This window comes from Lampetra fluviatilis, chromosome 21, assembly GCF_964198595.1.
Source record: "Lampetra fluviatilis chromosome 21, kcLamFluv1.1, whole genome shotgun sequence".
NCBI classification, from domain to species: Eukaryota; Metazoa; Chordata; class Hyperoartia; order Petromyzontiformes; family Petromyzontidae; genus Lampetra; species Lampetra fluviatilis.
Window position 1 is genome coordinate 3,563,496 of NC_136295.1, and position 15,729 is coordinate 3,579,224.

Sequence of the window (15,729 nt, forward strand, 5' to 3'; positions counted from 1 at the left end):
CTGAACATCTGTGAAAAACAGCTTCATAGCTCATCGCATTTCTCCAGGATAAATACAAATTGATTCATTAACTGTGTCCAAATCCTTTTTCACATCGGACTACATCTCCTTTCTCGAACATCACTGCATTTAGTAAATATGTTTGTAGCCGACATTCTTAAATCATGTTTATGCTTTGTGAACACATATTCTTTCACAGCATCAGCTCTATCTCTTAAATGCATCTCTATGCAAGCTCTAACTGCACCGGTCGTTAATTTAAACAAAATGCCACGTGACAAAAAAACCCACCACCAATTTACATTAACATCGATTTAACTTATAAGTAAAAAATAAAATTACGATATATGACGGTATTTTCTTTGAACCCCTTTTTCTGACATGGCCAGACAAGACGACTATTGATCTTGGCATTGTGGAAGTTATACAATTCATACCAGGGCTATATAATCACCATGTTGCCCAAATGCACAATTGTGAAATGAGACATAAATAATGACTAAAAACATGCTAACAGTCATAATTGTATTTAAAATTTCAATGACACATTCGCAGACAGCAGCTGCATGGTGTTTGTGCTACCAGTGGCATGTGCTAGTTATATATAGCTGAACTGAGTACACGTGAATCATTCGTGTATAATGCAGGGAAGCTTACACTTAATATTATGTGGCCTGAAGTAGCTGATGTTTAAATTAATTTGGATATGGAGTCTTTCCCATCCAAGTAACATCGGCTTATGATTTAGCCATGCAAGCTGGTGACAACTGCCATCTCAACCGATCCTACGCCTCCCATTTGGTAAATTTAGCATTAAACAATTTCACTACTTAGTCTGTGGTAAAGTCGTCAACTTGGAAGACAAAGATATGAATGGTGATGGGCACATCATAGTTAATTAATCTGGTATTAACAGGCGTTTACTCATAACATCTGTGCAGTAAGGAAAAATGCAAGAACTTTCTCTTAGTGTATATTTTGTGCTCTAGTGTAAATACAGTTAGTTGATCATCGATTATCCAGCGCGATTATCCGGCTTCCAACATTATCCGGCGGCCCCGTGCTGAACCGGTGAAACCGAAAAACGCTCCAAAGTTTGTAACCAGTCTGGCGATCGGGGCGCCATGTGCATGACGGGAAAAAAGTAACTACTTCACTTCAGTGTCAAATATATACAGTACATTATACACTACATACAACTTAAACAATGATAATACTGCACGTAGATACATCACCCCATGCAGAGTCGTCGAGATCGGAGCGGTACGTACGGAACAGTATTTTTTTTAAGTAGGATATTTATTGTCTATTTGTATGTTTATTTATCCTAATTTCACATGGTAAACAGATTTAAAGCGCTAAAAAAATAGAACACCTAAAAACATAAAGTCATCATACAAGAATGTGCAAAGATAAACTATTTTAAATCATTATTTGTGACGATAATCCGACATTTCTGAAAATCCGGCGCCCCCTCCCCCTCGAAGCCGCTGGATAATCGATGATCTCGTGTAATTGTATGTACATCATATCACACATGTTCAATGGAAGTAATAATCTGGGGCCTTATATCCGAATATTAATTTACATGAAATGACCAACATTTAAAATCAGGAATACAGGTTAGAAGAGCTTAAGTTAGAACGAGAAAGTTACTCAAATAACGTAAGATCATGCGATTGTTAGTGACACTGGGCCACTTTGTACTTTAAATATAAGTTTCAGAACACTGGGTTCCAGACCATGGTGTTGGCACATGAAGGCAAAATTATGGTGGCATTCCAATCAGAATGCTACACAACATCAAGTTGCATTGGAATTGGGTAGCTGGCACCTGTAAATGTAGCAAGAGCTTTCAGTGACTTTAGTGTTAGCTTAATTGGCCTCGGTTCTATGTTATATTATATAAAGTGCTGTACACTCAGTGATCAGCTGCTAAACAAGGAGATATATGATAAAGTAAACATGCTTAATACAGTACATGTGTTAGGTATTTACTTCCTCAGGCCTAATTGAAAGAACCATTCATGTATTATATCAAGGCTATGCACCGTCCATTATGATATATCAGCAGCTATTGCCAGATGATACTGGTAGGAACCTCCTGGTTACACCAGCCCACAGGGGATTATTGTGTCCGTCCGTCGTGCATCCAAAAATGTGAGGGGTGGGGCTGGGTGGAGAGGGGCTGGGTGGGGAGGGGAGGGTGGGGAGAGTGGGGCGTGGGAGGGGTGGGGCTGGGTGGGGAGGGGCTGGTCACCCCGTGGTGCCCTTATAAAACTCAACGTTTAACCTACTCACGCCGGCTTGTGCCCGCCCTCACAGTCGCCCATATTTGCGGAATACACCACGCCGCCGTTGACCCTGGCCATTGACCGAGAAACCCAACGTTCCTACCAGCTCCCTCCGCAGGAATGTGTTAATCGCATCTCTCAAGACTATTGCAAAGATGCGATCCACCTTGCTCCATGAATTGACTCAATCGCTCTGGAATGCACCGTGGTTAGAGTGCTCGACTCTTTAAACAAAAAGTTAAAATCTCGATAATTTGCAACTCAGCTCAAAATTCCTTTGAACAATATAAAAGTACAACTTAGCAGAAAGTCAACATTGGTTGTCCTCTTCAGACTTATGTCCGTCGAATGAATATTGATTTTAAAGTTGACAATGTATAACCAACAGATGAGCAAAGCCTCATTGCTCATTTTAGTATTAGTTAAGTCGACCACCAACAGAGATTTTAACTGAATTTCACAACATTCCAATAGTCGTAAGATAATGCTAGTGCCATCCGCTAGTTTACTCACTGTACTGTCTAGGCAAACACGTGGAAAGCCTATGACAATGACGTGTACAGCAATCACGTTCATATATTGAACTGCATACGCATCTATGTATTGGTACCATACACACACCATCGTAACAAATCACAAACGTCAAAATGCCACCCACTTCAAATGAGCAAGCAGACAGTGGTGCTTTTGTGATGTGGGCCTTTTTCTCTCTAATTCAAATTTGTAAAGCAACGTTGAACATTTTATTCCTAATGTTCTTTTGATGCGAGACGACAAATCAATGTGGATTTCCTGAAGAGTATAGTAGTTACAAACTTCGTTAGAGAAAAGCCCACGGAAGCAGATACTACCACAAAATAACATGTGAGGCAGTTAAGTGACCTCTGTTCCATGACGTAGGGGACAGCAGCTTTTCACCTGATTTGAGAAGAATCTTTGCCGCATAACGGTAAAAACCAATGTTTTAAATTCTCAAAGCTAAGATTTCAGTATTAATTACCGCTTATATGGTGCTTAAAGAGAAATGTTTTAATAATAGGGTTTTTACCCTTCTATCTGGCAACAAAACTGACACCTTTTTACTAGGAATCATGTTTGCATTAACCACAATACCTGCGGTCAAAATGCAAACAAAAACACACTGATAATGAGACTAAGCTCTAAAAAAAGCTATCTCTGGTGTGGACCAATCAATTTCAAGGACAATGCATACATTATCAGTGTGTTTTGTTTGCATTCTGACCGCAGGTATTGTGGTCAATGCAAACATGATTCCTTGTAAAAAAAAGGTGTCAGTTTTGTTGCCAGATAAAAGGGTAAAAAACCTTTGATTTAAAGCTTTCGTGACTGCAGGGATTCATATTATTGGTTCTTTCGGTAAAGTCATGTAGAAGGGAAACAATAAAATAATAAAAATATAAAACAATAAGATTCGCACTACGTTTCGACTGTAACACAAGCAATTCCCTTCTACGTGACTTTACCGAAAGAACCAAAAATATGGTAAAAAACCTATTATTATATTTTGCTACTGGCAAAGGAGGCCTCATGATAGAAATGTTTTAGGTGGGACTTGAATATCTCAACCAGAGTTCCACAAACCAGGTGCCACATAAATGAATGCCCAATTAAGTGGTATTTTTTGTGAGCAGCCACTGATAACCAGGCTGAGATCATGACCTCACCACTTCTGAACTCGGTTTTAATGATTCAAACCAAGGTTTCTCAGTGGTAGTAGCAGGTCAGTGCTCTAACTTTTTCGTCACCCAGCCAGCTCCTCCTGTCTCTGGCAGTGGTCACTATTTTAGATGTTATTGGGATTAACCATTAAATAGAGAAAAAAAGAGATTAGTTGACTACATATACGAGACAATTTACAGGATATCACATTCAGTAATACATTGTAATAATGCAGGAGTTAATCACAAACTATGTAAGTCACATACAAGACGAATCGGCGTGTGCAGTTACATATAGCCTATTACACACACATACGGTATATAGATATGAAATGAATTATAACAAGGGAGATCCCAATAAAATGTTGTATTAAGTAAGACTTGCGTTGTGAATACAGGGTGCTAAATATTCGCAGGGAAACATCATACAAATTCGATTTTTCAAAAGTTCTACATATTGTGAATACTGTCCTGTAATGTACGTACACACATTAAAGCTATACATGTTACATTCTGTACAGTGAATTGAAATGTAAAACGTAATTTAGTATTTATGGAATAAAACACGGTAGAAGTATGCAAATTACTGGCAAATGTGAATATAGACCAAGTTTCCAGCTCACATTTAGTTGTAACAGCGTTATGGATACAAATGTTAACATAATAAGAGGTAATATACGGTCCCCTCTACTTATTTAATTAAAAGCTCGTTCACTGCTCTTATAAAACACCTGATCAAACACTGTACAACATTACGATGTTGACGTGATGTGGGCCCTAGGGCCAAATTACTCGGAACGCGCCCAGCTTCGTCAGAAAATCACAAGTCAAGCCAGCCTGAACCCCTACACAATACATCTTTGGTGGGTTTACCAAACGGCGTGTAGTCTTGTTGGATACAATTGCGGTGCTGCGTTTGTCAGCCGAGATCGGTGAACTAAGCACGGGGACGAGCGCGGATTGTGATTAAATAAGCCCCGAACGCGACCACGCAACAGGCACGGGTAAGGGGCCCTTAGTCCAGCAACGGATTGACAACATTTTGCTGCGCGTGTATCCTGTATTTGTATACAATTGAGACCATAACAGAGGTACCCCCCTCGAGCCGCGGGGCGGGGGGGGAGACCACCGCCTGAGGCGGGGGCCGCACTCAGGAAAACCGTAAGGCTTCGGGCCTCCAACCCCCCCACCCACCACCACTTCGGAAAGGCCCCGTCAGGAAGTGCGCTCACCGCAAATAAACACGACGAATATGAACTTCTTCTTCTTGGCCTCCGCTATTGCGGCGGGAATGGTTCTATCGAACCACAGCATGGTTGTTGACTACGGCGATACGAACTGTGCGATGTTAACGTCTTCGCGCGACGAGGCCTGCGGTTTGTTTAACTCGAGAAGATTACAATTCGCCCTGGCCACTCGCGCCGGCGGATTGGTCCGCGCGCATCACGTGGCCCCCTACGCGCTCCATTCCGATTGGCGGAAAGGCGGCGGATGTGCGCTCGACGTATTTGTCTTTGCCATATTGGGCGATTCCGAATCGAGTCGTGACGCGAAGCGAATGTGGATCGATGGATGTCTTCACCCCCAGATTGCAGGCACAGGTAGCGATTCAATAATCGAGACCCTGTCACGCTAAAAATTCCAAATCGATTCCTATACATCGAGATTGGAGTTCAGGCAGTCCTCGATTTACGAATACTCGACTTACGAACCAGCAGCTTCTACGAGATATTTTTGTTACATCGACTTAAAACGCGAAATCGCACATGCAAACTAAACCAGGGAACGATTGTGTTTGGCGGAGCAATCCTCCGCGAGATGAAAGGCGTCAGCCTAGCCAGCATCGGCACTCAAGGTAAGTGAAAATAAAACAGATGTTTCTTTATTTTGTTTTATTTAGCATCCAATATTTGACATGTAAATGTACATTTCTTCTTATAAGTTTCACAATGCTTCCCTTTTTGTTGAACTGTAACATTTTATAACTGACCTTATGTACATTTAAATACAGTACATTGTGTTCCGACTTCCGAACGGGTCTCAGGAACGGAACCCATACGTAAGTCGAGGTCTGCCTGCACTGCATAGAAGGATCACTTGTACTGCAGCAGTACTCATAACGCATAGAGATTGTCAATTGTCCTTAAAAACCAGTGACCCGGGCGGTGGTGACAACACACGCCTGTAAACCAGAACTGTGGACGCAGCAAGGGTTTGTGAATCACACAAAAGCGATGCAACTCCCTTACCGTGGGTGCTGAGATGCCACACCTTGGCCCACCAATATAGGCCGCTGTCGGTAGCCTAAAAGAGGCCTAGAAATAGGGTTTCGTTCCACCAAGTGGGGCACTACCTACTTTTTATATTTAACATCAGAAATATATAGAGATTCCTTAGGAAAAAGTTCTCCGCACACAACCTTGCAGTTTTTGTGAAAAATGATGCTAAAGGTGCCCATTTTGAAAAAAGGGAAACCATAGGGAATTTTGCACTTTCAAACCTGTTTATCATATAAACCCAAAAATGCAGAATTACCACTTGAAGTACAAAATAAACCAGTTTGAAATGTGTGATATACCTGAAGTTGCTATCTATGCACAGTAAACATGATAAGATTATCAAGAAAACTTCTACTGTAGCATTAACATCCCAATTACTTCTCATTATGTTGTTCCAATTCAAAGGTAATATTTGAGGTAAAATCTGAATAACAAATATAATTAAGCCAAAATATAATATATAAAAAAAACACTTTTCAAAATAACACATTTAATGCTGAATTGTCAATTCGCATACACGAGCAGTAACTGCACTACATGTACATATTCACAGGAATGATTATTGTAAACAAGATTTAATTTTGATTGATTTATATTAAATATATATGTCCTATATTATTTGTATTATCATATACACATCACAAAATATCAAGATCACTGTCCTCACTATTAGATTCACATGAAACAATATCCTCAGTTAATCTCACATTGTCACAATTAACACATTGACATAGGTCAGTGCAGGCCAGGCCAGCCTTGTGGCATGAGCACCTTCCACCTGTACAAGTACCAGACTTACACCCACAGTGGAGTGACCCCAACATCTGTTGAGGAGCTGGATCTTAAGTCATCCATGATATGATGAGATCACCATCCTTGACAATACATCCAAAGCCGTCTGGACTGGGAGCATTTATAAAAGGATCCAATGCTCTCCTGTGGATTGCAGCTTGGTAGTTAGCACGCTTGAAGTGCTCTGTAAGTGCATCTTTTGTTGGAGGTAATGCCTGTTCGGAAGAGGCCTGGACACAGAACCTATTGTATCTGGCCAAATTAGCATCTGATACCTTTTCCCCATACAGCTCACACACAAAACGTTCTATGGTCACAAATGTGGTGCTGTCCATTTCAAATTGCCTCCCAAGAGCAACAAATGCACTGATGTACTCTGCATTTCCAGACACTATTTAGTGGTTTCTCTTTTCCTTTCCCATAAAAGGAACTAGATGAGTCACAGCCAGTGAATGTGTGTAGTCCTATCAGTGCCTCTGTTAGTGAAGGACCCAAAGCAGAACCAATAGCCTGGAGATCGAACATTCTTTGCCTGTCTTTTGTTCCTGTCAGAAGTACATCTTTGCTGAGGGAAGCTTAGCCATTATTGAAAGTGAAATGATAGCAACATCAGTGTCAGGACTCTGGATGATTATATTATTATAAAGTTCACTCCAGTCATGTTTTGCATGAAGTAGGAGCCTCGTGTCAGCTTCTTCATGGTCACAAGTCAAAGATTCTACCTCTTTGACAGACATAATGCCATCTTTAAGAGTGAGTCGATGACATACATTTCTGTGTGCCACAAAGATAGCTATGTCTTTTCCAGCTGCTTGTAAAGGCAGTTCTCCATGTCTCAAAGAGAAAGTCTGTCAAGGCTTCTTTATTTTCACCACTGGCTAGAAACTTGGTCCACTGACTTGGAGTCTTCTGCTTGATGCTGTATATTTGCAGTAATTGTTGTCCAGCAACAGCACGTCTTGATCGTTCAGCATTTTTGATGCTCACTGCCGGGTAGCGATCAATGACAAAATCGACCCTTGGACAACTGAACTTTCTACCCATCTTAATCATAAGTTGAAGAAGATCATCAGCAAGCTCACCGAATGTGTCTGGTATATTCTTGAGACTCCTGATCAATGCCATGCCATACCATCTATCAGTAGGGCACCATTATCACCAACAGTCTTGTTCACATGACAGTCCTTGATCTTTGATTCTAAACAAGCTAGAAGAGCAGCCTTATTTGTTTTGGCTAATGAACCATCAGTGCTTGCTAGCGGGGATGAGATATTGCCAAGTGAATATGTCAGAATCTCTTTCAAGTTTACAGACCGGGATTGACTTATCACTAACAGTCGTGCAAAGAGTCTCCTGTCATTTTTTAGAATGACTTGATTTCCATCTTTTGTCTTGGATGATTTCTTCATTTGATCCCCAAACGTAGTGAGCTTCAAGGACTTTATTGGAGAGAAAAAGTCTGTTTTTTATGACTGGACTCGATCTTGGATGACATTTTTCAGAGCTGTTTCACCTTTATCACAAGCACTTTGTATGTCATCTCTGACAATTCTAGATTTGAAGCTTTCGTGACTGCAAGGAATCATATTCTTAGGTTTTTTCGGTAAAGTCACGTAGATAAAACATCAAAATAAATGAAAATAACAGAAATAAAATAATAAATCACGACGTTTCGGAGGCAACACAAGTCTCCGTCATCAGGTGGGACCGTCACAGCCGAATTAGCTGCATCAAGTGAGGCAATGATTCAAGAAGTAATCCCTTATAAGCAAGTTGAAGGGGGGAGGAGAGGGGGGGGGGGCTCATCAGAATGTGGTAGCCAATGAATGGAACGTATCGGGAGGGAGGGGGGCGGGGCTCAAAGACAGCACGGAGTGCTAAGTACAACGCATCGGGAGGGGGGGGGCGGGGCCAAAACAATGGACGACGGCTTGGACGCGGTTGCTGCTGCACACGCCAACACAATGGACAGAGAGGGGGGAGGGGAGGTCTGATACACATGATAGACAAAAGAACGAAAATGCCCATGTTTATACCAATGCTGGCTGAACAATGAAGAGAGCACTGCCAAAAAATAACTGGGGATGTTAACACTCGGTAAAGTAAAGTAAATAATTCTAGATTTGAAGCTTTCGTGACTGCAAGGAATCATATTCTTAGGTTTTTTCGGTAAAGTCACGTAGGTAAAACATCAAAATTAATGAAAATAAAATAAAACAAAAATCACGACGTTTCGGAGGCAACACAAGTGTAATACCGTCGAATACAGGTCGACACCCGGGGTTGAGGCACACTGAGGTTTATTACAACAACCGTCGTGACATACACACTTGAGGGGGTATCGGCCCCCTCACCCGTCTTTCTGAGGACACACCTCCTAGCTAACCCTAGCCTGCCTCAGAGTCCTCCTCTCGTGGACTAGGGGAGGCTATCTTGGCCCGACACTGGTCAGTCGGGCCCGGTACTCAGAGTCCAGACCAACACTGGCTCTGGCTCTGGCACCACGCCACTGGCTCGAGCCTGCGCGGTCCTGACAAGGACGGCGTAGCAGGGGGAGACCAGGGCTCTATCTCGGACGTCTTCCGTCTTCTCTTCTTAGCTAACCCAACTCTCCCTAGCCCCCCGATACATTCCCCTTTTATACATCCCCCTCCCTGAGGGGTGGGGCCCCGGGGGATCGTAACGTCCGAAGCGCGGACGTCGTAGAGGGCACCTGCCCGTGCACTGACGTAGCCCCGCCCACTGTGCTAGTTTCCCGTTGGATCCCATACATATCAGCTCGACACATATTTCTTCCGTAAGACCCCTACATCACCCCCCCCTGTACAGCTCGCAGCCGTCCCGGCTGCAACATCGACAATAAAAGTTTATTCAGCCCTCGATACCCCAGCGTGTGCCTCATTTTTTTCCAACAATAACGCAACGAGAAGAACAACAGGAAGAAAGAAAAAAAATAACCCGACGAACCCCCCCCGCGAATAAATACGAAAACCGTAGGACGAGCGTATATACACGTGTTTCTTTACCTGGAGTCCCCCTCCAGCCCCCCACAGAAGACGCACAACACACACAACACACACAACACACACAACACACACAACACACACAACACACACAACACACACCCAATAATCGTACAACGCAGCGCGGCACGTGCCGGGAACACAGCACGGACGCCCCACACCGTGAGCACAACATGCGAATGTACACCGGAAAGAGAAGCCACAAAAGACGCAAAAAAAAAAAAAATTTCTTCTCTCTTTTTTTTCACAAGAGTTTGCGCATTTTTGCGCGCGTCCTCGCCGCAGGCCCGTCACACGGGACAGGCGCGGCCGGCAGGTCGTCGGCCGGCAGGTCGTTGGCCGGCAGGTGTTCATCACAGAGCGAGTCTGTTGCCGACGTCGCAAGACCCTCAGCATCACCTGCGGGGGTCGTCGGGCGTGAGCCCGTCACTCCCGGTGCGCCTGGGGGTGGGACAGCCGGCAGCACGTTAGGCGGGAGCAACGGAGAAGACCCCTCTGAGTCGGACGCCCCCCCACATGCTTGGCCACGCGCGTGTGTAGTGGGATCTCGCACCGCAACGAAGGGTTTTAGCCTGGCAGGGTGTACAAACCACCGGCGCCTCCCCCATTGAATGCGCACGCACTGAGGTCTCAGGACCTCAACCACCTCGACGGGACCCCGCCACGGTCGCAGCAGTTTAGAGGAGGACGCGAGCGGTACCTGGGGACAGTGCAACCATGCCCTGTCCCCCGGCTTCCACTGTATTACATGCGCGCGACCCATTCTGAGGCGCTCATTAGCCCTCTGCCGCCTGGCAGAATTTTGCATGGCAGCATCCCGAGCCTCCGTTAATTTTTCCAGGTTGAATTTAACGTGTTCGGCCAATTGAGTTTTTCCTTGCGGCGCCGGGATCTGCAGTTGTGCCTGAACAGGTGGCTCCGGTTCGCGGCCATACATAAGGAAAAAGGGGGAAAATCCCGTCGCAGTATGGGGGGCCAACCGGTATGCTGACAAAGGCCTCCACGATGGCTGCCGCCGACTGGTTGGCCAGGGGCCAGGCCATAGGCCAGCGCGTGAAATATTCAACCCCGGTTAGCAAATACCTATTTCCCCTAGGGGTGGCGGGGAACGGTCCTAGAATGTCCAGCGCGACGAGTTCGTTCACCCGGGAAACCCTGATAGATTGCAGGGGCGGGTTCGACTCCTTCGCTGGTGGTTTGCGCTGCGCACATCTAGGGCACGATGCTAATAGATCCCCGACATCCCTTGTCATGCCCGGCCAAAAGAAATCAAGTTGGAGCAAGGCCAGGGTCTTTTGGGTACCCAGGTGGAGGAGGCGCTCGTGAGCGGCCCACACCACCCTACCCCGTAACCCCGAAGGGACCACCAGCCGGTGGCGATGGGATTTCCCGTCCCAATGCATTAACAACCCACCGAGCATTTCCCATGCGTCGGCATCACCCCTCCCCCGCCCCCGGTCCCTGACGCGGCGGCGCAACGCAAGGAGGGAAGTATCTTCCATTTGCAACCGGCCCCATTCCGTAGCAGGCAACCCCAACAGGGAATCAGAACCCTGTTGTGCGATAGAATTAGTCATTGATGCTGCGTCATCAGCAGCCGCCAAGACCGGGACAGGCAATTCAGCAGGATGCCTGCACCGACCCGACCCCAGGAGGCATGCGCATTCGGGGGTGGTCGGCATGCGTGACAGGGCGTCCGCGTTGGTGTGGCGAACGCCCTTACGGTACGTGGTCTGAAAATCAAAATCCTGGAGAACCTCCAGCCATCGAGACAATTGTCCCGATGGTTGTTGGACTCGCAGGGCGTACTGTAGCGCTGCATGGTCTGTACGGACGGTGAAACACTGTCCGTACAGATACGGCCGGTACTGCTGGATGAAGTAGACAATTGCCAGCAGTTCCCGACGCGTGACACAATATCGTTGCTCCGCTGGAGACAACACTCGGCTACCGTACGCGACCACCCGTTCGACGCCCTCGACCACCTGGGACAGCACGCCCCCAATACCTGTGTTGCTCGCGTCAGTATCGAGCACAAAGGGTTTTGAAAAATCTGGATAAACCAGGGGAGGGGCATTAACCAGAGCGTCCCGAAGTGAGCGAAACGCAGCCTCCTCCTCCTGTCCCCAATGGAAACGGACCCCCTTTGACGTCAAAGCGTGCAGGGGTTTAGCAATGGTGGCAAAGTCCGCGACAAAGCGTCGGTAGTATGACGCGAAACCCACAAAGCTCCTGACCTCTCCCACCGAGGTGGGAGTCTGCCAGGAGCTGACGCACTGCGTTTTGGCGGGATCGGTAGCAATACCCGAGCGCCCTACGATGTGCCCCAAATAACGTACCGATTCGCGCAACAAATGACACTTTTGGGGTTTAAATTTCAAATTAGCAGCCCGCATTTTGAGGAAAACGGCCCGCAACCTCTGGAGATGCTCGTCGAATGTTCTGCTAAAGACGATAACGTCGTCCAAATAGATTAAACACGAATCCCACTGCAATCCAGCCAAAACCAATTCCATCAATCGCTGGAAAGTCGCCGGCGCCGAGTGTAATCCCATCGGCAACCGGTTAAATTGGAAGAGACCATGTGGCGTACGGAATGCGGTTTTAGGCTTAGATTCATCATCCAGAGGAAGCTGCCAGAATCCCGAAAGCAAATCCAATGTGGAGAAGAATCGCGCCCCCGCCAAGGCGTCGAGTGATTCATCAATACGGGGAAGCGGGTATGCGTCAGCAACGGAAATTTTGTTGAGGCGGCGAAAATCGACGCAAAACCGCAACGATCCATCCTGTTTCTTTACCAGAACGATCGGTGCTCCCCACGGGCTGGTAGAGGGAGAAATGATATCGGCGGCTAACATGTCATCAACAGCCGATTTGACATGGTCCTTCTCGGCGGGACTCAGCCGGAAGGGATTTTGGCGTATGGGCGCGCTGTCACCAGTATCAATATGGTGACGCAGCAAATGGGTGCAGCCCAGATCGAATTTGTTTTGACTAAACACATCGGCGAATTCGCGCAATAGTGTCCTAAGTTTTTGACGCTCTACATCCGACAGGTCCGTCGATCCCGCACAAAGCGCCTCAAGCCACCCTTCATCGGTGTCCGAATGTGGAGTCGGCAGAGTGGCAGCATGCACGTGATTTGCGACAGACTCCTCACAGGGCACCGGCGTTGCGTGAGCAAGCACGGTCCCCTGGGGAATTACCACGGCCTGCGACCCCACATTGAGGACCGCGATGAAGGGGTCCCCGTCCCCCCTTACAATGGTCTGAGCGGGAATCAAATGCGGCCCGCTAACCCCAGCCCTAGATGGGCCGAGCAGGACACCCTGGTCCCCAACACCCTTAGCGAAGGGCCTACGAAGCTTCAGGGGTACCAACATTTGTGCCCCTGGCGGCACGCGAACCGTCTGAACTACAAACGCGGGTACCGTCGCGAGCGCCGAACGATCCGTAGTAGGGGAAGGCAAAAACGCCATCCGCCGTCCCGACGGGAGTTCAATGCAACCCTGATTAATCATGATCCGAATCGGCATTTTGCCCAAGAAATCCGTCCCCAGCAGGCACGGAACCGCCAGCGAGGAGGACACAAAAATAGGGCCGGACAATTTAATATCACCGATCGAAATTTGCGCGCGAATCTGCCCCATGATACCCAGTGAGCCCCCGTTAGCAGCGTAGAATGGCACATTTACCGGTAGCAAGGGACGACTTTGGACAGGGAGAATGTTGTATATTAGTTCCGAAATGATGGTTGCCGACGCACCTGTATCGACGAGGATACGCACTTCGACCCCGTCAATATACCCTACTACGGCCGACGAGCCCGACGGCGCAGCTAGAACGCGATGGGCCAACACGGACCACTGGGCTGGTTCGAATTTGGTCCCCATAGTGGTTCGTGTTGGCCCCATGGTGTGCAATGTTGGCCCCCCGTTCGTTGCGGTGTGTACATGTGTAACGGGTGTGTGCTTTGGCCAAACATGTGGGGTGCCGCGACTCGCCGGGTCATGTCGGTGGAGCTTGGGAGGAGGAGGAGGAGGGCCGGCGTCCCGGCGAGGCGTCGTCCCCCGCTGTCGAGGGGAACGGCACCCCAAGGCGACGTGGCCCCGGACGCCGCAGTTATAGCAGCGCGGGAGCGCAGGTGGTGAAGACGGGCGGTCGGGGCGGGTCGGGCCATCCCGGTCCGCCCGCGCTCCCATCCGTTGCTGCTGTCGGAAGTCGGCGGCGTAGACCTCCTCCGTCGGTGAGGCGACGGCAGCCACCGTACGGCCGGCAGCTGCCCTGCTGGCCTTCCTTCGCTGCGACAGGAGGTTGGCGTGGAGGAGCCGCGCCGCTTGGAGGGAACCCATCTCCACGTCCTCCTGCGCGACGATGGCGACGTCCAGGTCGTCCGCCAGCAGAAGGATCTTCTCGGTGACCATGGCGTCGACGCCTTGGTCATCCATACGAGGGAAGGCCGTCTTTGCGAGCGCCAGAAGGCTGGTACGGTAGGCGAGGGGCGACTCCTTCGCACCCCGCTGGCGGTCGTAGAATCGCTGCCTACACTCCGCCGAGGGTCCGTAAACCCCAGCCAGCAATTGCAGCGCCATCTGAAGAGTAGAGCGCTTGTCCCTCGATGCGGACGTAAGAGCGGCGAGGGCGTCGCCGTCAAGGAGCGCCGGTAGTGCGCAGAGGGCTTCGTCGTCTGACCACCCCGCCATCTCTTGATGCGCGAGGAAGCGCCGCTGAAATCCCCCCCAGTCGCCCTCCTCAGCCACGAACTCCTTCAGCGGGGGTAGCCTTTGGTGTAGTGCCGCGACCGCCGTGGAGGGCCGCACTTTGATGTCCCCGCGACTCGGCCGAGCGTCAGCACGAACGGCAGCTGTAATCGCCTGTCGCGCAGATAGTGACGCTCCGTCCGAAGGCGGTGACGCGGCAGCTCCAGCGGAGTCGATGTCGGACCCCAAGTTGAGGTTGGCCACGCCCTCGGCAGCTGCTGCGGCGATGGCGGGACTTTCAAAAGTGCCGTCGGTAGAAATGGCGGGAAGGTGCAACGGCCGTCGGCTGTCCTCGCCTCGCGGTGGTCCAGCAGCCCCCAGCCGAGTGATGGTCTCGAGTGTGGCGGCAGCAGCGTATAGCAGCTCCGCCAACCTCGCGTGCGCCAGCCGCAGCCCGTCGGACAGCAACTCCCCTTCTTCCCGATGCCCCGGTAAGGACGCATTCGGTCCCGGCTGCTCGTTGGCCCCATCAGCCGTCTCTGGTACCGCACTTCCCGCGGTGTCCTCCGCCTCCTGCACCCCGGCCCGAGCTGTTCGGCGCGTGTCCATGTTCGTTGTTGTTTACTTCTGACGCCAGATGTAATACCGTCGAATACAGGTCGACACCCGGGGTTGAGGCACACTGAGGTTTATTACAACAACCGTCGTGACATACACACTTGAGGGGGTATCGGCCCCCTCACCCGTCTTTCTGAGGACACACCTCCTAGCTAACCCTAGCCTGCCTCAGAGTCCTCCTCTCGTGGACTAGGGGAGGCTATCTTGGCCCGACACTGGTCAGTCGGGCCCGGTACTCAGAGTCCAGACCAACACTGGCTCTGGCTCTGGCACCACGCCACTGGCTCGAGCCTGCGCGGTCCTGACAAGGACGGCGTAGCAGGGGGAGACCAGGGCTCTATCTC

At 48.7% G+C, this 15,729-nt stretch overlaps 1 protein-coding gene across 2 annotated transcripts in view; it reads right to left on the reverse strand.

Annotated features, from left to right (window-relative positions):
• The window catches only part of UBXN4 (UBX domain protein 4), a 34,163-nt gene extending 28,765 nt beyond the window's left edge, over positions 1 to 5,398 (reverse strand). For both annotated transcript variants that reach the window (XM_078865862.1, XM_078865861.1), the window contains exon 1: positions 5,206 to 5,398. In XM_078865862.1, the coding sequence (XP_078721988.1) occupies positions 5,206 to 5,287 (82 nt within the window). In that variant the 5' untranslated portion in view covers positions 5,288 to 5,398. The remainder of the gene's footprint in view (positions 1 to 5,205) is intronic.
• Between the last annotated feature and the right edge of the window lie 10,331 nt (positions 5,399 to 15,729).